The 23208-nt window shown below is 39.5% G+C and overlaps 5 protein-coding genes, 2 long non-coding RNA genes and 1 other non-coding gene across 9 annotated transcripts; 2 read left to right on the forward strand and 6 right to left on the reverse strand.

Moving 5' to 3' along the window:
- The first annotated feature begins 416 nt into the window (after positions 1-416).
- Positions 417-1605, forward strand: LOC124197029 (cuticle protein 18.7-like). The gene is made up of 2 exons (XM_046592282.1): positions 417-534; positions 602-1605. Exons 1-2 carry the CDS (start codon positions 523-525, stop codon positions 1400-1402), a joined length of 813 nt encoding a protein of 270 aa, XP_046448238.1. The 5' UTR covers positions 417-522; the 3' UTR covers positions 1403-1605.
- A 1966-nt stretch (positions 1606-3571) lies between these two features.
- LOC124197031 (ionotropic receptor 93a-like) lies at positions 3572-7820 on the reverse strand. Its single transcript, XM_046592284.1, has 12 exons — positions 7687-7820; positions 7473-7621; positions 5988-7398; positions 5738-5905; positions 5575-5663; positions 5435-5516; positions 5200-5358; positions 4932-5142; positions 4659-4876; positions 4441-4569; positions 4217-4365; positions 3572-4143 (listed from the first exon to the last, which is right to left on the reverse strand). Exons 4-12 carry the CDS (start codon positions 5780-5782, stop codon positions 3891-3893), a joined length of 1335 nt encoding a protein of 444 aa, XP_046448240.1. The 5' UTR covers positions 5783-5905; positions 5988-7398; positions 7473-7621; positions 7687-7820; the 3' UTR covers positions 3572-3890.
- On the reverse strand, positions 7107-9081 carry LOC124197716 (ionotropic receptor 93a-like). Its single transcript, XM_046593250.1, has 10 exons — positions 9010-9081; positions 8847-8935; positions 8692-8773; positions 8469-8627; positions 8352-8413; positions 8194-8243; positions 7902-8119; positions 7699-7815; positions 7473-7621; positions 7107-7398 (listed from the first exon to the last, which is right to left on the reverse strand). Exons 1-10 carry the CDS (start codon positions 9079-9081, stop codon positions 7107-7109), a joined length of 1290 nt encoding a protein of 429 aa, XP_046449206.1.
- Positions 9082-9626: 545 nt separating this feature from the next.
- On the reverse strand, positions 9627-11282 carry LOC124197032. Of its 2 annotated transcripts, none has more exons than XR_006875936.1 (4): positions 11060-11282; positions 10553-11000; positions 10333-10480; positions 9627-10250 (listed from the first exon to the last, which is right to left on the reverse strand). XR_006875936.1 is itself a non-coding variant. In XM_046592285.1 (4 exons), the coding sequence occupies exons 1-4, from the start codon at positions 10618-10620 to the stop codon at positions 9840-9842; spliced, it is 351 nt and encodes a 116-aa protein (XP_046448241.1). In that variant the 5' UTR covers positions 10621-10749; the 3' UTR covers positions 9627-9839. The 2 variants fall into 2 exon arrangements, 1 of the variants encoding a protein (XP_046448241.1); XM_046592285.1 differs by lacking the exon at positions 11060-11282 and having other exon boundaries at positions 9627-9847; positions 10049-10250; positions 10408-10480; positions 10553-10749.
- A 2389-nt stretch (positions 11283-13671) lies between these two features.
- Positions 13672-14753, forward strand: LOC124197034. Its single transcript, XR_006875937.1, has 3 exons — positions 13672-13947; positions 14007-14407; positions 14463-14753. It is a non-coding gene; the product is annotated as an uncharacterized LOC124197034 (long non-coding RNA).
- Positions 14754-16005: 1252 nt separating this feature from the next.
- LOC124197035 lies at positions 16006-17087 on the reverse strand. The gene is made up of 3 exons (XR_006875938.1): positions 16812-17087; positions 16352-16752; positions 16006-16296 (listed from the first exon to the last, which is right to left on the reverse strand). It is a non-coding gene; the product is annotated as an uncharacterized LOC124197035 (long non-coding RNA).
- Positions 17088-17199: 112 nt separating this feature from the next.
- Positions 17200-18849, reverse strand: LOC124197717 (ionotropic receptor 93a-like). The gene is made up of 7 exons (XM_046593251.1): positions 18832-18849; positions 18621-18779; positions 18349-18556; positions 18066-18283; positions 17860-17988; positions 17594-17742; positions 17200-17521 (listed from the first exon to the last, which is right to left on the reverse strand). Exons 1-7 carry the CDS (start codon positions 18847-18849, stop codon positions 17200-17202), a joined length of 1203 nt encoding a protein of 400 aa, XP_046449207.1.
- Positions 18850-20569: 1720 nt separating this feature from the next.
- Trnal-uaa lies at positions 20570-20652 on the reverse strand. Its single transcript has one exon. It is a non-coding gene; the product is annotated as a tRNA-Leu (tRNA).
- Between the last annotated feature and the right edge of the window lie 2556 nt (positions 20653-23208).

A 23208-nucleotide genomic window follows, 5' to 3' on the forward strand; every position in this document is an offset into this window, starting at 1 on the left:
CAGAATAATTGATTAGTAAATGCTTTGATTCTCAAGAAAACGTCGTCCTATTTTTTTACTTTCACTTTAAATGGATAATTGATTGAAAGGAAATTTGGTCATTTCTAAGTTTGGATGTTCGAGGCCATCACTCACAGAGCGCGTGGACAGTTATGGGTTTGGATCGTCTGAATTCTAGCCATACTTTTGGCAATGACAATTCAAGTTCGCATAGAATAAAACCACACCCTGACACAAAAGCAGTATCAGCCGGAAATGGATAGAGCCAACAGACAGCCATGGAGAGAGGGATAGAAGGAAAAACAGGTTTCATAGCCCAAAAAGATAATCAAATATCTAGTAGATGCGGAAGAAGCAAACAATGTTTTCTTTCATTTTTTTTTCAACAGTAAAGACCTTGCTAGCGGCGCAATCGTCAGCAACTGAAAATCAGCTGTGGTATATAAAGGCCCTGGTATCTCTGAGATTTTCGTTAATTCCACTTCGAATTCCACCAGCTCCCAATCTCTTAAGCGAATCGACATGAAGATCTACGTAAGTTTTCAACCTCTTCTCTTTAAGATAATTTCAATCAACTCACCATTTGAATTTTCCGTATCAGATTCTCGCAGTGCTTTTGGGTGTGGTTTGCTTTGCATCCGCTCAGCAGAACCCAACTGGATGGAACTACAATCCTTACCTCTACTTCCCTTATTCCGCTCTCCAGCCACCAGCACAGGAGACGGCGGAAGTAGCCGCCGCAAGGGCTTCTCACTTGGCCGCTCACGCTGCTGCTGCTCGTGGACGACGATCGATTCCCGACAGTCCCGAAGTCTGGGCCGCTAAAGTCGAACATTACCGCGCCTACGCCGCCGCTGCTGCTGCCAACGGAGTCGTTTCTTCTCTCCCAACTCTTTACACCAACGAGGTCGCCGCTGCTCGTGCCGCTCACTTTGCCGCTCACGCCGCAGCTGCCGCTCGCGGTAAACGATCCATCGCAGATGCCCCCGATGTGGCCGCTGCCAAACTCGAACACATCCGCGCTCACGCCGTCGCTGCCGCCGCTAATGGAGTCGTTTCCAGCCTTCGCCATTTGGAACCCGTTGCCGTTTGGGGTCCCCCACAGCCCGTCCAGGACACTCCCGAAGTCGCTGCTGCTCGTGCTGCTCACATGGCCGCTCTTGCTGCTGCTCGCGGTAAACGATCCGTTCAAGATACTCCCGAAGTGATGGCCGCCACCATCGAGCATTACCGCGCCTACAACGCCGCCGCAACCGCCAACGGATTTCCCATGACTTTACTCCCGGCCCGTTATGCCAACATGCCGTTCGGTATGCCCCAACCCATTCAGGAAACGGCCGAGGTCGCCGCTGCCCGTGCTGCTCACATGGCTGCTCTTGCTCACGCCACTGCCCGAGGTTAATCAACATCACAGATCTGAAACATGTCAATAGATATGGCTGTGTGTCAGCTATTAGTCGCAATGTACACACCTGAATTTCGAATGTCAACAAAAATAAACCGAACGTTTTTTTATGAAATGGACGTTGATGTTTTCAATGGGAAATTCTGACAACTAACCCACAATTTTGAGGTATTAAAACTCATACACAGAGTGTTAACTGTTAAGTGAAGTAGAATTTCATTTAAAGGAGAATATGACCAGAGCATTGCCATCAAACAACACTTTCTATCAATTCTATACATGACTCTTTACTGCAGCAATCTGACATGCTTCCCATAAACAGATTTAAATTAAAATGCTCGCTTACAAAATTTAAATGATCACAAAGGTTCAAAGTTATTCAAAATTACCCCCAAAAAACAGTTGTATGTAACACATAAATAACTGTAATCCATAAAATGGACGTTGATGTTTTAAATGGGAAATTCTGACAATTAACCACAACTCTGAGGTAACTCATACACAAGGTGTTTATTACTTACATTTCTCCATGATGCCTCCTTACAGCAGCGACCTGACGAACGCGTTAACTTGTGAGCGTTTCGTTTGCAATAACCACATACCCTTGAAAAATAAGTTGAATTAAAAAAAAGGTTAATAAAAATTACCATCAAGAATTATCGTTCAGAGAACTGTTGACAGTTATTAATAGGCTACACGATGATTGCACTACACATCTTGAAAAAATTAAACCTATGATGTAGGGCCTTAATCACAATACTTTTATTGTTACATTGAATTGAATTTTGAATCACTTGCCATTCTGGTGATGTGGGACTCATTTTGGTAGACATTCTGCTGGAGCCACAACAAATTCGATCAACTTATTTTTGCACTTTTTGCATAACCAGTTCCAGACACTCACATCTTGCAAAAGTAAGAATCACAGCAGTGTTGATCAATAAAGTTCACCCCACGAGGGCTTATTAGAATTATGAAAACGAGAGAAACGACCATTTGAACAACGCGACCGATTCACATTGAACGTCAACAACGACTAAACTAATCAGTGTTGCCAACTACTTTTTGGCGTTTTCCCGGTTTAGTCTTAAAAAAAATCCCGGAACCATCCCGGTTTCAGATTTTTCTCAAAAATCCCGGAAATTGTTGAGAAAAATCCCGCTTTTTTGTTTAAATCAATATAAATGCTGTTTTTGCTGTTTTTTTGAACGATTTTAACACTTGCTTGTTTTGTTTTTAAACGTCCGCACAACTTAACAAAATGAAAATTCAGTTCTTCAGTCAGCAAGTCTAATTTAGAAATAAAAGAATCATTAGAAAGAAAATGATGCATAATGGTCGAAAAAAAAATTCCAAAAGTTCTTGCTGCACAATTTAAAAACTATCATTACTTTAAATAGACTGTTCATTTCGACATTTCCTCATCTAGGAATTGAAGGGGATCACTATCATCTATCATACCTTGAAGATTGCAGGCCCAGTCCAATTAATTCTGGTGACTATGATCGTCTGTCGACTATTGAATCTGATTCTGATAGTCAGTTATTAGGCACGTTAATAACAAAGGTATGCAACGACACCTATCGGGTATTGATAAGGTCTTCATAAAACTATAGGAAAAAAGGATTTGAAGTGTAAAAACATATCGATTTTACGATTTATCCCAGAATTTATTGTGTAATTTACAAAAAAATTTTATTCGGCAAAATTCCCGGAGAAAACCCGGTTTTGGTCGAATCCCGGCATTTCTCCGGGTGCCACTCAAAAAACCCGGAAACCGGGATAAATCCCGGCTAGTTGGCAACACTAATTTCGTTTCTTTGTTGGCGCCTTTTTGGCGGCCATCTTGGTTCGTTTTCTTACCCTTACCCTTGCATCATTTGAAAAGAAAATGGCCGACCAATTTTCTTCGTAATGAAATTTAAAATTTTGGGAGTAGGAAATCGATGACAATAAATATTATTATTATTATTTTTTTTTAGAACATTAAAAGAATAACAGACTGGGCCAACCTGGTGTTTAATAATTAATAGGTAGGTTTACATAATCAGAAAGAATAAGCGTTGCTGAGGTTGACTTAAAAAAAGCAAAATGCTAACATTTGGCGCCTTTAATGCCACACAAATGTCATAACTGCTGGTTAGAATTAATTACTAAATACATTCATCCAGTAAATAAATGGCCATGTAATAAATATATACTGACAAAATTCCTACAACATGGAGTACAATTTTGACAAGTGCACAAACTAGCACAATTATGTGGATAGTTTTAACAATTATTTCAACAGCAGCAGCAGCATACGATTAAGTAAGGAACTAAAAGAGAAGTAAATAGCATTCTAATTTCTAAGATACATTGTAGTGTAAGATCTGATTGGGTATGCAATAACAAATATTAGTTTGCTTCAGTGACGATATGGTGACGAATTGACTTTAAGTGGGGATTGTGGGACTCAATTAATCAGTCTCTTCTCCGGCAGATTTTAATGCAGCTGATGGCAGTTACGTTTAAACAGGAAAAGGATTTTCTCGCAGAGGAAGGCCAAAAGAGAAAGACTTAAGCCAACTGAAAGGATAATAAAAGCGCCGGTCAAATTCTTCAGGGAAAGCGGTGGATGTTCATTGTTATTCGGTGGAGTGTATCCGTACTGGATTTTGCCTTTACATTGAAGGGGCATAGGGCGGAACCAGGTGTCCCAGTAGTCGATCAGTCCACTTTGCAGTAGTTCCATCAGCCTAAGAATTATTTGTTACAATATGTGTGATAAAAGAATAAAACTAAAATTCTATTCCATCATTAGTGACTCACCCTATGTTAATAGTATTGGTGTAGGGACTCTTTTTCTGCAGGGCCATAACAACAAAAAGAGTGAGGTAGCGATCCCTGGCAATCTGCAAGCTGCATTTACCAGTTTTTTCAAAATTTTCTCTTATGGCATCCAATTGGTACGGCTCCGCCTAGATATACAAACAATCATTTATTAGTCGTTGTGTAAAGAGAATAATAGGAGTAATGAATGTCTGGTTTGTTACATCGATGAAGACATTTCTCGATCCTGGTTTGACTAAATTGATGCAATCGGACACCAGGGTGCACCTGGACTGAGGAAATGATTTGATCCTGTCGCGAATTTTCTCGTAAAATCCCGTCCAGTTGTTGTTCTGTGTCAGATATTTAAAACACAAAACGTATTAAAATTACGGGTTTATAGCTAACGTCATGATGTAAGGATAATTTCTCCACGACTTGCCATGAAAAGGGTCTCCGGAGTTCCTGCTATTTTGACAAGTACATTGATGTCACTACTATCGGCGATATCGTAGATGGAATTAATGAGCGGCTGATTAACTGGGGCCACGACGTAGGTGAATAATAACGAAGTGTAAGCCTGGACAAAGATGAAAGCGGCCAGAACCCAAACGCCAGCGACAAGACGAAATGGTAAACGTTTTGATGAGTAAGGGCCACCTGAGTACAAAGTGCCAAATTAAATGATTAATTCTTTAATTTAGTCTCTAATTACCTTGTGACAATAAATTGCCAAAAACGTAAAGGTATTCTTTCCCGGCTTGACTTTTCAGAACCATACGATTTTCTCGGTTTGTTTGATTGCCATTCTTTAGTCGTTCTTCGTGATCGCTTGTTTCAAATTGAGAGCGATATTCAAGATACCGATGCATTAGATTTAAAACGACGATAACACACAGGATTGAAATGATTAGTCCTATCCAAACCTGAAAAGTATGTAAGAAGGCAATAATTCCTTATAATAACTTAAATTTGTGTCTAACCGGCCATTGAAAAGGTTTGACGACTGCGTTGATGTTGGCCGTTTCGTCTTGGACAGGAATAAGTAGTCCGAGTTTAGCAAAATCCCAGGGTGTTGTCTGATCAACAATTTCATTGCGCTGAAATGTCGAATGAACACCAGAAACTATCCAGTCGCTTTGCTGTGGATAACATTAATCGAATTAGATGAAAGTGTTTTCAGCAAACATAAAATATTTTCACGAAATTGAACTCAACTTTATCGAACAGATAGCTGAATAGTCCTCGTTCCTTTCCTTGCGGCTCTAATCTATTCTCAGTGACTCTGACCATTTCGTAACTGAAAATGAGAAAATGTATGAGTTTTTTGCGTCCTGAAAACAGCAGGAAATATTTACCTGAATTTGAAGCGGGCTGCCAAGCAATCAATGATGACACCACCTTTAAGCGCGCCCGAAAGTCCTTTTGGGTTTCCTTCCCAACGAGGCTGATTTGACCGACAAATTTGAAGAAAATTAACAACCAATTGTTCTTAAAATGACACATACTAGCATAACGTACCCAGATAATGCGGAGGTGTTGGCCATTGAGCGCATTCAGTGACATATTAGCCAGATACTGCTGTCTAAAACGACAAAAATAAGATCGCTATATACCAGCTAAAGACCAACAGAACAAGTCTCAGGATATCTTCTTGAGGTTTTGAGGTAGTCCAGGTGATTTAAATACCTTTAAGAAGTGCGTTCAAGTATCACAAAAGAGTCATGGCAACGTCAACAAACGGTTGTTTTCAAGAATTAATGCGACACACCGTTTCTGTTGTTTGAAATTTGCTGAATATTCACCAAACATTTTCGCTTTTACGTTGAAGTTGACACCATGTCACCTCTGTGAATTCAGAATGAGCTCGTCGTTTTCTCGACTCATGCACCAGTCAGTAGGTCTAAACTTAGATTGTCTAAACAATCACCAGCTGTAGAATGGATTGTAACTGTATAACATTTATCTGTGCATATTGCATGTCCTTTAGACATTGATTTTATTCGAATTTATTCAGATTCACAAATATGAGCAGAACTATGCCATCAATAGAAACCATGGACCGTCATGCTCTCAATAAACAAATTGAAATTTTGAAAAAGTAGGTTATTAAATAGTGAACATGATCAGAGGTCCTGAATAGTCATTCAACATTACCGAAACCAAACAGTTAATAATGGGTAGACTGTAGAACTACAGTTATAAATTACAAGCTGATTGCACTAATACACGTATATAAAATTAAACATTATGTAATGCGAGAATTTTAATTATATGGATCGAACTGAATTTAGCATCAGTGCATCACTTGCCATTTGGTTTCTGGGGGTGGGTGCTGGCTCATTCCGTTGAACTTTATTATGAAATTACTTTCATATCGCCTATCCAAAAACTACATCAAGCAAAGGTAGGAAATCACAGCAATGATGGTCAATACATTTTACGTCACGAGGTTCTTGAATTATAAAGCCGAGTGACACAAACGTGCGACCGATTTCCAACAAGTGTCAACAAAGACTAAACTGAATTGTCTCTAACTCTCTTGTTTTGATTTGCGAAAAGGGTTGGCGGCCATCTTGGATCGTTTCTCGTTTGTTTTCTCACCCTCACTCCTCCTTTAAACAGAAAATGGCCGACTGATTTGCTTCGCAAAGAAATTTTGAACATTAAAACATTGCCTAAATTGATTAACTAATTGTTGTGCAGTGAATATTTGTTATGGTTACATCGGTGGAACTGGTAAAAGGGACTTGCATGTGTGTGAAATTCTAATGAAAAATACGAATAATATACGACACACGTTAGACAAGTATTACTAGCTTAAATGCTAAATTGTGATAAAGGTGTGATCGGGCATGCACTAACTAATGTTAAATGTTTGTTCGATTATTTAAGCCTTTTCCCCAACGATTTTGTGGGACAATTTTTTCTTGGATGTTTGATGACTGTGACTGTGTGTCACGAAAAGGATTTTCTCGCAGAGGAAGGCCAAAACGGAAAGACTTAATCCAACCGAAAGGACAATAAAAGCGGCAGTCAAATTCTTCAGGGAAAGTGGTGGATGCTTATTGTTGTTCGGTGGAGTGTATCCATTTTTGATTTTGCCTTTACACTGACGGGGCATCGGGCGGAACCGTAATTCCCAGTAGTCAATCAGTCCACTTTGCAGTAGTTCCATCAGCCTAAGTATTATTTGTTACAATATGTGTGATAAAAGAATAATAATAATAATTCTATTCCATTATGAGTGACTCACCCCAAGTTAATAGCATTGGTGTAGGGACTGTTTTTCTTTAGAGCCATTACTGCAAAAATAGTGAGATAGCTATCCCTGGCAATCTGCAGACTGCATTTACCGGTCTTTTCAAAATTTTCTCTTGTGGCGTCCATTTGATACGCCTCCGCCTAGATAAAACCAATCATTTATTAGTTGTTATGTAAAGAGGATAATAGGAGCATCTGGTGTATACATCGATGAATACATTTCTCGATCCTGGTTTGACTAAATCGATGCAATCGGACACTAGGGTACAGCGGGATTGGGGAAACGATTTGATCCTGTCACGAATTTTCTCGTAAAATCCCGTCCAATTGTTGTACTGCGTCCGTCAAATAAAGAAAGACGTATTAAATTACGGGTTTATAGCTAACGTCATGATTTAAGGATAATTTCTCCACGACTTGCCATGAACAGGGTATCCGGAGTCCCCGCTATTTTGACCAGTAAATTGATGTCGCTACTATCGGCGATATCGTAGATGGAATTAATGAGCGGCTGATTGACGGGAGCCACGACGTAGGTGAATAATAACGAAGTGTAAGCCTGGACGAAAATGAAAGCGGCCAGAGTCCAAACGCCAGCGACAAGACGAAATGGTAGCCGTTTCGATGAGCAACGGCCACCTGCGTACAAAGCGCCACAAATTAATTGCTTATTTAATATGCTTTAACTGAATCGTCTAAATTTTTAAATTTACCTTGCGACAACAAAAGGCCAAACACGTAAAGGTATTCTTTCCCGGCTCGACTATTCAGAATCATACGATTGTTTCGGTTTGTTTTATTTTCATTCTTAAGTTGTTCTTCCACTTCTTCGGGATTGTTTGTTTCAAATTGTGAACGATATTCAAGGTACCATTGCATTAAATTTAAAACGACGATAACGCACAGGATCGAAGTGATCAGTCCTATCCAAACCTGTAGATAAGTGTGTTAGAATGACATCGGCAATAATTAATTTGTGTCTAATAACCGGCCACTGAAAAGGTTTGACGACTGCGTTGATGTTAGCCGTTTCGTCTTGGATGGGAATAAGTAGACCGAGTTTAGGAAATTCCCAGGGTGTTGTCTGATCAACAATCTTATTGCGCTGAACTGTCGAACGAATAGCTGAAACTATCAAATCACTTTGCTGCAAAGAACGTTGGAAATTGAGTTAATTGAATCAAAATGATTTCCATTAAATTGAACTCAACTGTGTCGAACAAGTAGTTGAAAAGTCCCCGTTCTTTTCCCTCTGGCTCTAGCCTATTCTCCGTGACTCTGACCATCTCGTAACTGAAATTAATACCAGAAAAGTTATACCAATCATTTACGTAATCAGTCACAAAATAACACAGGAAATATTTACGTGAAATTTAAACGGGCTGCCAAGTAATCAATGATGACGCCTCCTTTGAGTGGGCCAGAAAGTCCTTTTGGGTTGCCCTCCCAGCGAGGCTAAATTGCATAAAGTAAATAAATATTAACGACAGAATTTTTAGCAATTAACAATTAATTCTTCTTAAAATTACACATAATGTACTACTAGCATACTGTACCCAGATAATGCGGAGGTGTTGGCCATTGAGCGCATTTAGTGACATATTGGCCAGTGATGCAATCAAATCTAAAGTTCGAAACCACCAACAACAGGAAAAACTAGACGTTGTTGTACAAATCGCAATGTCAGAGTATCACGTTTGGCAAGTAGTTGAGGTGATTAAATACCTCTTTTTATATAATAAGTGTTTCTAGTATTACACAAGAGCCATGGCAACGTCAACAAACGGTTGTTTTCAAGAAACAATGCGACACCGTTTCTGTTGGTTGAAATTTGTTGACGTGTAACTTGCGGTAACTTGTCACCTCCGTGAACGCAGACTAAGATCAAAGTTTGACAAAACAAAACTCGACGCTTGCTCGTCTCACGCAGTAGTCGACAAGTGATGACATTTATGCAAAATCTAAACAAACGCCGAATCGATTATAACTGATGTATACCATTTATCTGTGCACATCGCGTGCCATTTAGAAGGTAATTTATTCAGCAGATGCACACATTTCAGACAAAACCGACGACTTCAAATGTATGCGCAGCATCGACTATCAAGTATTAACCGCTGTATCGTCTACGATTCAACACACACGATGCGGTTATACAAATTTAATTTCGCAGCCGATTTAAATATTACAGATGTGAGTTTGGTTTCCATCATTCAGCTGTGTTTTTATGCCTTCTCAGTTTACAGCAGCGAATTCATGATGTAAGAAACATTTTCAAAAACTGTAATAACGGAATTGCATATACTCATAACCTTTTAATGTTCCTTGCCAAGTAAACCACGTCTGCTGGGGTCTGAACCTACGACTCTACAAAGAAAAAAGGCAAGTTTGGCTCCTTAACTATTTGGCCAAACTAGTTTGATAGTTATCTAAATGTCTAATAGATTAGTACATTTCGTTATCAAGTTCCGCTCAGTTTCAGTCACAAGACGCCATCGACATAGATGCTGCCAGTTGGTTGATTTTAAATTTCAGGAGATGACGTTGCGATCGTAAATAATAAGTTACCATCATTCATGATCGAAATGATTTGCTCGACGAGGAAGGCCAAGAAGGAGATAAGCACCTTCAAATTTTTCAGGGAAATAGGCGTTTGCTTAGTTTCCGGTTTCTTGTATCCTGTTTTCACGTTGGCCATACACTGACGTGGCATTGGGCGGACCCAAGATTTCCGGTGGTCATCAATCCAGTTTGAAGCAGGTCCAAAAGCCTTGGCACAACAAATCAACAATATAATAGTTCAAAGTAGCACAAGTAACTATAGCCGAATAATTTTTATTCTACAGTTTTACCCTTTGTTCATCGTTTGGCGTAGGGGCTGTGTTTTTTAAGTGAAAAATTAACGGAGGAACTCAGGAAACAATCACCTGCCAATTGCAAACCACATTTTCTCGTTTTTTTGAAATTATTCTTGATGGCCTCCAAATGGTAGGATATCCCCTGTAATTTTACAAAAATAATGGGGGTTATTGTTGAAAAAAAAAAAATTTAGTTCATTTTTCATTTTCCTACACTGGCTGGCAAAAGCGTTTCTGGAACCTGGCGTAATTAAACTGAGTCCCTGTGATATCAAGTTGCATCGGGGATGAGGTGAAGAGAGAATTTTGTTTTGCAGTTTCACAAACACCCCTGACGTCATGTTGGAATGCTTTTGGGTACAGCTATCCATATAAAATAGAATAATGTGCATCAATCTATACGACAAATTGGAAATTCATTAATTTGAATCACCATCAACTTTCCATAACAATAACATCCATAGTTGAACGAAATCGAATAAGTAGGTGGACATTGGTACTTTCAGCGACGCCGTGCATGGAATTAATAAACAGGGGATTGACAGGTGCCACGACGTAGGTGAATAGGGTAGAAGTGTAAGCCTGGACGAAAATGAAAGCGGCCAGGGTCCAAACGCCAGCCACCAGTCGAAAGGGTAAATGTTTCGACGTACAGTAACCACCTGAATTTGAGTAGGAAATTGATGGCATCAACGTCCCCGATAACTTATTTAAATCAAACCTTGTGAGAGTACATGCCAAAGACGTACTGCTTTCCATCTCGCTTCTTTACTCTAGATGCATGTTGCATGGATGACTTTTTGGTTTGTTCGTGTCAATAGTGTGGTTTTTACTTTTTACGGTCGCATTCACTAGCAGAATCTTCTTTAGGTAGCAGACGATCTTTGTCTTTGAATACATTCAAGATGGTGATTACGACATTCATGGAAATCAACATTCCCAACCAGACCTAGACAACAGGATATTTTTTTAATTAATTACACAATGAGCTGTGAGTCGTATAACTTTTTTATTACCCACTGGCCATTGGAAAGGTTTGACGATGGCGTTTATGTTGGCCGTGTCATCGTGAACGGCAAAAAGAAGGTCGTTGCAGTCGTACATCCAAGGCACAGCCAAATAAGCCAGTTTCACTCGGAGTTTCGGACTCGGAGCGGAACTTTTGCAGTGGAACTTTTCCAGTTTTCCTGCATTAGCATTACTTAGTCATGTTTTTAGGCTCAATATCAGTATTCAGTTCCACGATATGAAAAAGAAATACGAATGAATTTTGTATTAGGTTTAGCTCAATGTCATCTGCATAAATTTCAGCGACGAATTTTCGATAGAATCACTAGGATTTATTCGAGCTCGGCACATTCAGACACGATATGCATGGAATCGATTAGTGAATGATTGACATGCAGGTCCCTGCATGAAGTAACGTGAACAGATGCAATTTTTACTTTTATCTTGTCTGTGGGACGGGGCCTTTTATTTAGGGGGGAGGGGAGGTCGATTTCAGTGTCGTCTGCTTTTATTTGGTTATTTTTGTTAACAAGTTTAGATAGGGCCTAAAACAGACCAAGTTTTTTAAAGATTACGGAGAAAACGAATGATAGCTTTTTTTCGAAAACGTACGTGGCTGAACGAAAAACAAGCAGAACATAGAAAATTTTAGCAAAATGTGATCGTCTTGTATAGACTATCTGGTGTCGAGGCTTTCCACGAGCTATCGATCCACTCCATGCTGTTTGGCAGGTATATCTCAAACGATCAAACTAAGAATTCAAATGGAATGATTATGAGATGAGCTCAAATAGAAGAGTAAAACCTCTTCCAAATTTGTAAAATTTTAGTTTCTGGCTACAGCATTTATCATGTTACCCCTTTTTTGTCGATGCATGGCAGTTTGTTTGCACCTTCTCCTTTTGTGCAGATTTGAGGCCTCAGTCAGCCATCGTAAGAAGATTTGCTTTTGCATGTCTGTTGCATCAGCAACAATCTCAGTATTTTCTTGTATTCCTGCAACCGGCTAGAGATTTGAATGATGCATGACTTGCACACATGAAGTCATTACGTGAAAACCTTAAATTCTCTTGTTCATTTAAAGTTAGGGTTTTCAAAGTTTCCTTCCTTGTTGTTTCTGCGAAATTTTTGTAATAACCATTTTAAAATTTTGATTTAGATAGGCCTAAACATCATTCCGTTCAATTGGAGAAACTACCATGCCAGCCGTGTTACGGATCTCTTCTTCCCCTTTCTGTAAATGTCTTCGTGTACACCCATGTGAGTGTGGGTGTATTCACGAGGACCCCCTTTTGCCTATCCTTCCTAGTGGATTCAACTTCCCTGCTGATGGGTGGAGCAACTGTGAATGCCTGGCCGTATTTCCCAGGTTTATAAGGTAGGACACAATTGATCTCTCTTCTTCCTTTTTGACTATTTGGTGGCGTGATTTCGTGACGTACTACGGAATACGATTATTCCTGAGCTAGGCTTGTTGACTGGAAATGTTTTCTCTTGCTGTTTTTGTTTCTCAGTAAGGGTTCATTATTGAAAAACTCATTTGTAGAACGATTGCAGATCAGGCCTGTTTTTGAATCTCACAAATTTGTCTGGGGTTATAAACAATTCAATTCCAAATTATTTGAACTTTAAACAGCTATTCAAGTAAACGAGTACGAGTAAGAAATGGTAAGAAACTGAACTTCTTTGAATGAAACAATAGAGCAACTAGCACTATAGCGAATCGTTTATTACATTACTACTCAAACCACTGAAACAAATTTTGTTACAAACCAAAAGTCCTGCTAAGTTAATATGATTGAATTTAATCACAAACATTATATCGGTGATGCTGAGAAAGCTAGTTCATTTAAAATGTCAGGGAATATCTAGCAGGTGACGTTGTGTTTAACTATCGAAGTGATTTGCTCGACGAGTCTGGCGCCTTTACCATACTCGACCAACCTTGACATTTGAATTCAAAACACTCCTTTCTAAATGGGCGCTAGAAAAAGACGAGTATATGGGGCTGCATTACTTCTATCCAAACAATATGATGTTAAGCTAACACTAGCCAATGGTTTATTCGGGGTTTATTGGATTACTACTCAAACAAATTTCAGTCGCCAAGTCGATGATGTTGAGATCTTGTGAATTTGAATTGCTGTCAAGGGATATCTCAACTTGATCTCGGTCGTCGGGGCGAACCCTACCGGCTTCTCGGGGGACAATAGAAAGTGGTAGGGTTCGCCCCGACGACCGTAGGCACGGTAGCGCTCGTGGTGGCGAAGGGCTACAACACACTGTCCTACAACATACTGTCAATATAAACAAGGTAAACAGAGCAGTTCAGTGTCAATTCAGGTTTTATTGCAGGTTTAGTGCCGTTTCTCACAGTGTGTCAGGTAGAGATTTGATGAAAGATTCTCTGACCAGGCATCGAGCCAGAACCAAAGCCGATAAAAGAAAAAATGATGCTTTACAACAGGAACCTAAACATTCATGGAACTTCTTGGCAGTAATTTTGGCAGTAATTTTGGCAGAGGCAGAGTTACCCACTCTGATGAAGTTGTAGCAGTTTCTAATCAAGAAACTGCTAGTGAAATAACTCCCAGTCTAATGGTAAGTTTATCAATATTTGTGTTCAAGTTTACGATTAAAAAATGTTCCATTGTTTACAGAAAGAAGTGGTGTAGGACAGGATATCATTCATTCAGTCGCACTGGAAAAGACATCATTGAAGCAAGCATTTCACAAGAAGAAAAAGGAACTAATCAAGAAAGCGAGTGGAAAACTTGCATGAAAGACAAGGAAGATGCTTGGGATTCCAAGAGAGATGCTGTCTTTCAAAACTACATTAGCTCCCGTTCCCACAGTGCAAGTAAATGTGGTGTATGTGAAAAAGTCACTAATCCTGTTTGTTGCTTTACTTGCAAGCAAGATTTCTGCAGCAAATGTGATATGATCACTCACCGCAAACTGTTGGTACTACACAATAGGGAGGTGTGTGAGAATGGCGAAAATTTAAAAATCTTGCGCCAAAACGAGTTCATATCTGAAGATGGGTACATCACTGTTGAAGGTAATAGCGGTTTCTTGAATTATATATGTAGATTAATAATTATCTTGTATTATAGTGTCCCTTCCTGAATGCAAAAGCCCTCATTCGTGTACTGCGAAACCTGGTTCAAGAGACGTAACCGTAGTTACAGCCAATGGTAAATGAGGGCAACTTCACGGAGGACAACCGATTACCAGGATTACATCGACGAAGACACAAACAATTATCAAGACTAGACGCTGATGAAGAAAATGATGACATCAATTAATATCCATAGTTTAAAACGCGCACAGATATTGTTATGCAAATCTTGGTATCACATTTGAAATACAGCTATTGTTTGAAGGGAATAAAATTATTATTACGAGCTTTTTTATTTGTTTCATCAACATTATTCGTCATCCTTATAGGCCTTTCCGAGTCTGCGTGAAAATAAAATTGTTTGCAGTTAGTTATCCATGCGTATGTTCATAATAGACTTAATCTGACTTTAAATTTTTATTCAGCGTAAAAAGTTGAGTCAGAGGTGTAATTTTCATTTATATTGGTGGTCAGCCGCATAGTAGCGTGCGTGAAACTAAAAAAAATCGTTCGCAGTTAATTACCCATGCGTGTGTTTATTTTAGGCTTATTTTGACCTGATATTCTGACTCAGCGTAAAAAGTTGAGTCAGAGGTGTAATTTTCATTCATATTGGTGGTCAGCCGCATAGTAGCGTGCGTGAAACTAAAAAAAGTCGTTCGCAGTTAATTACCCATGCGTGTGTTTATTTTAGGCTTATTTTGACCTGATATTCTGATTCAGCGTAAAAAGTTGAGTCGGAGGTGTAATTTTCATTCATATTGGTGGTCAGCCGCATAGTAGCGTGCGTGAAACTAAAAAAATCGTTCACAGTTAATTACACATGCGTGTGTTTATTTTAGGCTTATTCTGACCTGATATTCCGATTCAGCGTAAAAAGTTGATTGTGAGTTGTAATTTTCATTTATATTGGTGGTAGCCTGCGGGAGTTATTGGTTTACGACACTTTTTTTTTAAGGAAAAAGGCGCAGTAAGTCGCTTACTGTAACAGGGCGGACTTTTTTCAGAAAAAAATTAGATCGCAAAAAACTAAATCCCTCAGTCTACTACCAAAATGAATGAAATTAACATCTCTTACTCAACTTTTGACGCTGAATCGGAATATCAGGTCAGAATAAGCCTTAAATAAACACACGAATGTGTATTTAACTGCGAACGAATTTTTACTTTCACGCTACTCGCTAGGAGGCTTAACCACGAAAATTAATGAAAATTACAACTCTAACTCAACTTTTTATGCCGAATCGGAATATCAGGTGAAAAGAAGCCTAAAATAAACACACGCAGGTGTAATCAACTCGGTAATTAACTGCGAACGAATTTTTTCTTTCACGCACGCAACTATGCGGCTGCCCACTAAAATGAATGAAAATTACAACTCTAATTCAAATTTTTACGCAGAATCGAAATATGAAGTCAGACTAAGTATAACATCAACACGCGAATGTATAATTAACTGCGAAAGAATTTTATTTTCACGCAGACTCGGAAAGGCCTATAAGGATGACGAATAATGTTGATGAAACAAATAAAAAAGCTCGTAATAATAATTTTATTCCCTTCAAACAATAGCTGTATTTCAAATGTGATACCAAGATTTGCATAACAATATCTGTGCGCGTTTTAAACTATGGATATTAATTGATGTCATCATTTTCTTCATCAGCGTCTAGTCTTGATAATTGTTTGTGTCTTCGTCGATGTAATCCTGGTAATCGGTTGTCCTCCGTGAAGTTGCCCTCATTTACCATTGGCTGTAACTACGGTTACGTCTCTTGAACCAGGTTTCGCAGTACACGAATGAGGGCTTTTGCATTCAGGAAGGGACACTATAATACAAGATAATTATTAATCTACATATATAATTCAAGAAACCGCTATTACCTTCAACAGTGATGTACCCATCTTCAGATATGAACTCGTTTTGGCGCAAGATTTTTAAATTTTCGCCATTCTCACACACCTCCCTATTGTGTAGTACCAACAGTTTGCGGTGAGTGATCATATCACATTTGCTGCAGAAATCTTGCTTGCAAGTAAAGCAACAAACAGGATTAGTGACTTTTTCACATACACCACATTTACTTGCACTGTGGGAACGGGAGCTAATGTAGTTTTGAAAGACAGCATCTCTCTTGGAATCCCAAGCATCTTCCTTGTCTTTCATGCAAGTTTTCCACTCGCTTTCTTGATTAGTTCCTTTTTCTTCTTGTGAAATGCTTGCTTCAATGATGTCTTTTCCAGTGCGACTGAATGAATGATATCCTGTCCTACACCACTTCTTTCTGTAAACAATGGAACATTTTTTAATCGTAAACTTGAACACAAATATTGATAAACTTACCATTAGACTGGGAGTTATTTCACTAGCAGTTTCTTGATTAGAAACTGCTACAACTTCATCAGAGTGGGTAACTCTGCCTCTGCCAAAATTACTGCCAAAATTACTGCCAAGAAGTTCCATGAATGTTTAGGTTCCTGTTGTAAAGCATCATTTTTTCTTTTATCGGCTTTGGTTCTGGCTCGATGCCTGGTCAGAGAATCTTTCATCAAATCTCTACCTGACACACTGTGAGAAACGGCACTAAACCTGCAATAAAACCTGAATTGACACTGAACTGCTCTGTTTACCTTGTTTATATTGACAGTATGTTGTAGGACAGTGTGTTGTAGCCCTTCGCCACCACGAGCGCTACCGTGCCTACGGTCGTCGGGGCGAACCCTACCACTTTCTATTGTCCCCCGAGAAGCCGGTAGGGTTCGCCCCGACGACCGAGATCAAGTTGGGATATCTCGGCGAGCTCGGCGACGTTGCCGACGTTTCGTTTAACTATCATCGAAATGATCTGCTCGACGAGGAAGGCCAAGAAAGAGATGCTTAATCCGACCGAAAGAACGAGAAAAGCACCCGTCAAATTTTTCAGCGAAATAGGCATGTGTTTCGTTTCCCGTTTCTTGTCTCCTTTTTTCACGTTGGCCTTACACTGGCGTGGCATTGGGCGGAACCAAGAGTCCCAATGGTCGATCATTCCAGTTTGAAGCAGGTCCAAAAGCCTTTTTTTTTTACGTTAACAATTAAATGGTAGCACATAATTAGCCAAATGAATAACTACTTTAATTGTATACCCTTTATTAATCGTTTCGGTGTAGGGGCTGTGTTTCTGAAGCGCAAAATTAACGGGTAAACTCAGGAAACAGTCACCTGCCATCTGTAATCCACACTTGCCCGTCTTTTCAAAATTTCTCTTAATGGCATCCATTTGGAAGTTTCTCGACTATAGTTTTTGCCCACAAAAAAATAATAATAATAATTATAAATAAATAAAACAGTTGAGCAACTATTACATTTTTCAAAATAGCTTTAAAGTTTAAATATTTGTCTTTTAACTTACATCGGCAAAGGTGTTTCTCGATCCCGGCGTTATTAGACTGAGGCACTGCGATATCAAATTACATCGGGAATTGGGAAACGAGTCGATGTTGTTTCGTAATTTCAAAAACACGCCCGTCGCATTGGGATCCTTTTTTAGTAGAATCAGTAAAAAAAAACATTGAAATCAGTTACATTAACTTAATCGCAAATTCTCCAGCAACTTACCATAACAAAAATATTTAGCGTCGCACCGTACCGAAATAGTAGATTGACATCGGTACTTTCAGCGACGCCGTACATAGAATCGACTAGAGGATAATTGACTGGTGCCACGACATAGGTGAACAGGGTAGAAGTGTAAGCCTGGACGAAGATGAAAGCGGCCAGGGTCCAAACGCCAGCCACCAGTCGAAACGGCAAACGTTTCGACGTGCAGGAACCCCCTGAATTTGATTAGACAAGTGATGGCATCATATACTTTGATAACTTCTTGCATCACAAATCAAACCTTGTGAGAGTAACATGCCAAAGACGTAGAGGAACTGTTTTCCATCTCCCTTCTTTTTCTTTACACTAGATGGATGACTTTTTGGTTTTTTCTTGATGCTATTACGATCGGATTTTTGAGCAGAATCGATTTTAGGCAGCAATCGATATTGCAACATATTCAAGATGGTGATGACGCCCATCATGGAAATCAACATTCCCAACCAGACCTAGACGAATAATTTCTAAATTAATTATAGTAAGGTGAGAATGGAATAGATTTGGTTCGCCTACCGGCCATTGGAATGGTTTGACGACGGCGTCGATGTTAACCGTGTCGTCCTGGACGGCAAATAGAAGGTCGTAGCAGTCGTACACCCAAGGTACAGTCAAATCTACAAGTTTCATACGCCCGAATGTCGGCGTCACAGCTGCCGTTAAAAAGTCGCATTTCTGCAAGCGTAGAATTGATTAGTTTAGTAATGTGCACAATTTAAATTCCAACGACTTCAGCACTCAACATCTTCCAGCAAATAACTGATAAGTCCCCGTTGCTTTCCCTGCGGCTCTAATATGTTCTCGGTGACTCTGACAAACTCGTAACTGAAATTGCAGATGAACAATTTTCTTTTTTTACAAATGTCGAAACATTACCGAATTAATCAATTAATTCAGTTACGTGAAATTCAATCGATCTTTCAAATAATCGATGATGACGCCACTCTTGACTGGCCCCGACAATCCTTTGGGGTTTCCCTCCCAGCGAGGCTTCATCATAAGAAATAGAGAAATAATAAATCAACAATCAGAGTTAAGTTTTTTAAAAATACCGTCTTATTACCCAGATAACACGAAGGTGTTGGCCATTTAGCGGATTATTCTTCGAAGACATCACGAAAAAACGGCCCCAAAGCGAATAGAAACAGCAAACAATAAAAATGATGGGCGAGAAATGATTTGACAAGTACATTTTTAGACTATTATTGGTGTTCGTCTAGACTTCCAACTGATTAGTTGCTAGTTGGCAGGGGAACTATTTAAATGCTAGCTCTTAATAGACGTGTTGTATACGTGTACGTAGTGGTAAGAGAACATAGCTCCATGACAACCAAAGAAATCAAATTTCGTGCTTTCACGACATGAGCACAATGAGTGCAATTCACGAACACGAGTGACAATTGAATTTCCAATCAAGTTGATGCGCATCAATGTGTCTCCGCGTGTCCCAGGTCTTAATTTTCTTTGAGCTATATCTGGTCAGACTAGCCGTTTTGTTAGAGATGAATTCACATTTCGATAGCATGTATCTGCGACTTGTATAACGTCACAAACTGAAATTGCTTTCATTCCTTTGTGTTGATCCTTGTGGTACAGATTAGATGTATAGGAATTACATGGATAGCTGCGTCAACTGCCACGTTATCGGCAAAAAAGCATCATCCGCATTTGAGTGTTTCCAAATTTTGCGTCACAAAAGGAACAATAGATTGGACTGCTGTGTATTGCTTTCATTGAAATCAAAATTGAAATGATTGTGGCAGTTCTGGTCTAGAAGTAATTATCTACGGGTTTGGTGCTACAAATTTTTATTTTTATCTTGTTTATGGTGTAACTTAATGAGTATCAGCTGATGTCGAGCGCGGGTGATGAGAAAACCACTTTTATTCGTTTTTGGGCGGTTTGGATTTAGGGGGGGGGGATCTATTTTAGTGTCGTCTGCTTTTAGCCAATTTTGTTTACAAGTTTTGATAAAGAGACAAAGTTTAAGATTACCAAGAAAACGAACGATAATTTTAATTTGGAAACGTACGTGGCTGCACAAAAATTATCAGAACAAATCAAATTAAAGCAAAATGTGATCATCGTGTTAACTTCTGGTTCGATTCTTCACGCTCTCGATCCACTCATGCTGTTCTATAACATGTCCGGGGAGATTCGTCAGTCATTTCCGATGGGGTAAAACGCTCAGTCTACTCTTCTCATTGACTTGTCTACGTTAGCATATGTGTACGTTTCTCGGGTTATGTAATGCAACTCATCAGCTGCTCTAGTTCTCATCATGAATGTCTAAATTGTCTAGATCGTGTGTCGCTTTTTGTTTCGGTCGATGGGCTGGTGGTGATGTACATGCAGATTTCCTACATCCAAGTCATTCTAACGCATCAACTGGCATTTCGATGTGGATGTGTTACAAGTCAACAAATGTTATTATTCTTGTTTGAACTGAAGGTGAGATTACTTGATACCAGGTGTGGGGTTCGAACCCACGTCTCTATACAGAGACCAGATCTTAAGTCTGGCGCCTTAACCACTCGGCCAACCTGGTGGTGCTATCCGAATTAAGTTGCACTTGACAATCGTTAGATCGAATTCGTTTGCGCTTCTTTATTCAAAAGAATAGGGGGTACAAAGCGGTACAAAGGTAGAAAACATAAACACGTTGGACACAGCAGGGTTGAAACTAAACTGTTGATTAATTTAATTTTGGACATGATGTGCGCATTAGGAATTGTCGATGTTGTATTACAATTGATGCGTCGACACTCGGCAGTGACGGCGGGCAAACTTTGTGATTTGCTCGCACAGGAAAACGAAAAAGGAACAGCTGAATCCAATCAGAAGGACCACAAAGGCGCCAGTCAAGTTCTTGAGGGACAGAGATGAGTGAACTGTGGCTGGTTTCTTACTGTACCCGCTATTGATGTTGGCACTGCACTGGAGTGGCATTTTGCGGAACCACAATTCCCAGTGATCAATTATTCCAGTTTGTTGCAGTTGCAACATCCTTTCAGACAGAAATTTAAAGAAAAATGCAAAATTCAAAAGTAACTGCAATTATTCATTTCACCCCATATTAATGGTGTCGGTGTAGCGACTGTGTTTTTGTAGGGCCATGCCAACAGTCGTACTCATGAAACATTCCTTGGCCAATTGTAGACCACATTTCCCGGTTTTTTCGTAATTATCTTTGATGGCATCCAATTGCCCACTTCTCGCCTGCATCTCAAATCAATTAGCAAGTTTTTAATGGTTGAAATTCTAATTGGGAAAATTATATACATCCGTAAAGACTTTTCTCGATCCCGGGGTCACCAAACTGATGCACTCGGACACCAAATTGCAACGGGAATTGGGATTCGAGTTCAGGTTTTTCTTGATTTTTAAAAACACTCCCGTCGCATTGGGATCCTTTATTGGGCCAAATATAATTTCACTTGATGTAATATGCCATTCATGATGTTTTAGAAATTCATGAATTGACTATATACCGAAACTAGAATATTCATTGTCGATCCTTTTCTAACGAGCAACTGGATATCATTACTATCCAATATGTCGTTGATGGAATTGATAAGCGGGCGATTGACCGGCGCCACGACGTAGGTGAACAATATCGACGTGTAAGCCTGGACGAAGATGAAAGCGGCCAGGGTCCAAACGCCAGCCACCAGTCGAAATGGTAGACGTTTTGACGTGCAAGGACCGCCTATAATTATTGGAAATTACATTTCTCAACTGAATTTAAATTTGTATTAAGGTGAAAACTGAACCTTGCGTAAGCAAGTTGCCGAAAACGTAAAGGTAATGTTTTCCAACTAATGTGCGACGATGGCTCATTTGCTGTGACGTAAGAGATTGATGTGAGTGGCGGTCCAGGTACCACTGGATTGAATTCAAGACGGCGATGACGCAAATCATAGAAATGGCAATGCCCAACCAAACCTAGAATATAATAATCATTTCCATTTCGATTGCAATCTAGCTTTTAAAATTAAAGGAATATTAATGCAATCTCCATGTATACCGGCCATTGGTAAGGTTTGATGACGGCTTTGAAATTAGCGGAATCGTCGTGAACGGCAACGAGGAAATTGTAGCATTCGTAAGCCCATGGCACCAAATCGACGACTTTGATTCGTTCGTGCGTTGGCGGTACGCCTACGACCAGCAAATCAGATTGCTGAGAAAAAAAAATTACGTTAGTAATTGGTCATTTTCCTCAAATCAAAGGTCAAATTCCAAATCAGATCAACTTAACGTTTTCGAACAAATAGCTGAAAAGTCCTCGTTCCTTCTTTAGTGGCTCCATTCGATTTTCGGTGACTCTGACCATCTCGTATCTAAAAGAAAGAAAAAGATAAACGTCATCTTTTTATAATTTGATTCATTAACTGTCATCACGTGAAATTGAAGCGGGCTGCCAAATAATCGATGATGACGCCTCCTTTCAACGGACCTGACAGTCCTTTTGGATTTCCTTCCCATCGAGGCTTCACATATTCTCATTAGAAAAATTAAGCAAAATTATCAGAAAGTTAATCATTTTGTTTTTACCCAAACAACGCGGAGGTGTTGGCCATTGAGCGTATTGCACTTTGAGGACGACACAATTAGAATTAACACTAGAATGAAAACTCTGAAAGGAATTGGCATTTTCGAAACGCGCTGGCACTCAAACTCAACTAAGACGAGAGTTTCGAGTGAGCTGTTACCTGGCAAATCATTTCTATGTATGTGTCTAAGTGGTTTCGATCGTCGAAAGTTTACAGTCGCGCAGAATCGCCGTAACAGATTACCAGTTGACTTTGATTGTCAACTAAATTAGGCTATTCCTCATTTCGGGAAGAACAGTAATATTAATAGAGATATAAAACCAACAGTCGATGGGAAATCATCCGTTCAATATTAAAATAGCCGTCAATCAATGTTAGAAGAGTCTAGTCATGGCGACATCCTGCACGTCCATCGGCAGCTTGATCCCATCAGGATCGAGAATTATTTTCGGCTAGACTCCAAGTTGTTCAACTTCCAGCATAGCAACCGGTAGACTGTCAAATACAAACAACGGAATATTTAAGACGAACAGACTTTCGACCGTCCA

Source organism: Daphnia pulex, chromosome 7, assembly GCF_021134715.1.
Source record: "Daphnia pulex isolate KAP4 chromosome 7, ASM2113471v1".
Lineage (NCBI taxonomy): Eukaryota > Metazoa > Arthropoda > Branchiopoda > Diplostraca > Daphniidae > Daphnia > Daphnia pulex.

Excerpts from the sequence above, each read along its gene's own strand:
- LOC124197031 (XM_046592284.1), bottom strand. The coding sequence starts at position 5,782 with ATGTCACTGAATGCGCTCAATGGCCAACACCTCCGCATTATCTGG. Across the intron at positions 5,517-5,574 it reads GCAGCCCGCTTCAAATTCAG|TTACGAAATGGTCAGAGTCA; the intron begins GTAAATATTTCC and ends TCTCATTTTCAG. Across the intron at positions 4,366-4,440 it reads CGAGAAATGTCTTCATCGAT|GCGGAGCCGTACCAATTGGA; the intron begins GTAACAAACCAG and ends TTGTATATCTAG.
- LOC124197716 (XM_046593250.1), bottom strand. The coding sequence starts at position 9,081 with ATGTCACTAAATGCGCTCAATGGCCAACACCTCCGCATTATCTGGGTA. Across the intron at positions 8,936-9,009 it reads ATGCTAGTAGTACATTATGT|CCTCGCTGGGAGGGCAACCC; the intron begins GTAATTTTAAGA and ends TATGCAATTTAG. Across the intron at positions 8,244-8,351 it reads GTTTTAAATTTAATGCAATG|TCGAGCCGGGAAAGAATACC; the intron begins GTACCTTGAATA and ends GATTCTGAATAG.
- LOC124197032 (XM_046592285.1), bottom strand. The coding sequence starts at position 10,620 with ATGCAACTTGATATCACAGGGACTCAGTTTAATTACGCCAGGTTCCAG. Across the intron at positions 10,481-10,552 it reads AAACGCTTTTGCCAGCCAGT|GGGATATCCTACCATTTGGA; the intron begins GTAGGAAAATGA and ends GTAAAATTACAG. Across the intron at positions 10,251-10,407 it reads ATGTGGTTTGCAATTGGCAG|GCTTTTGGACCTGCTTCAAA; the intron begins GTGATTGTTTCC and ends TGTTGTGCCAAG.
- LOC124197717 (XM_046593251.1), bottom strand. Across the intron at positions 18,284-18,348 it reads TGGCATGTTACTCTCACAAG|GGGGTTCCTGCACGTCGAAA; the intron begins GTTTGATTTGTG and ends AATCAAATTCAG. Across the intron at positions 17,522-17,593 it reads ACCGAAACGATTAATAAAGG|GCTTTTGGACCTGCTTCAAA; the intron begins GTATACAATTAA and ends TAAAAAAAAAAG.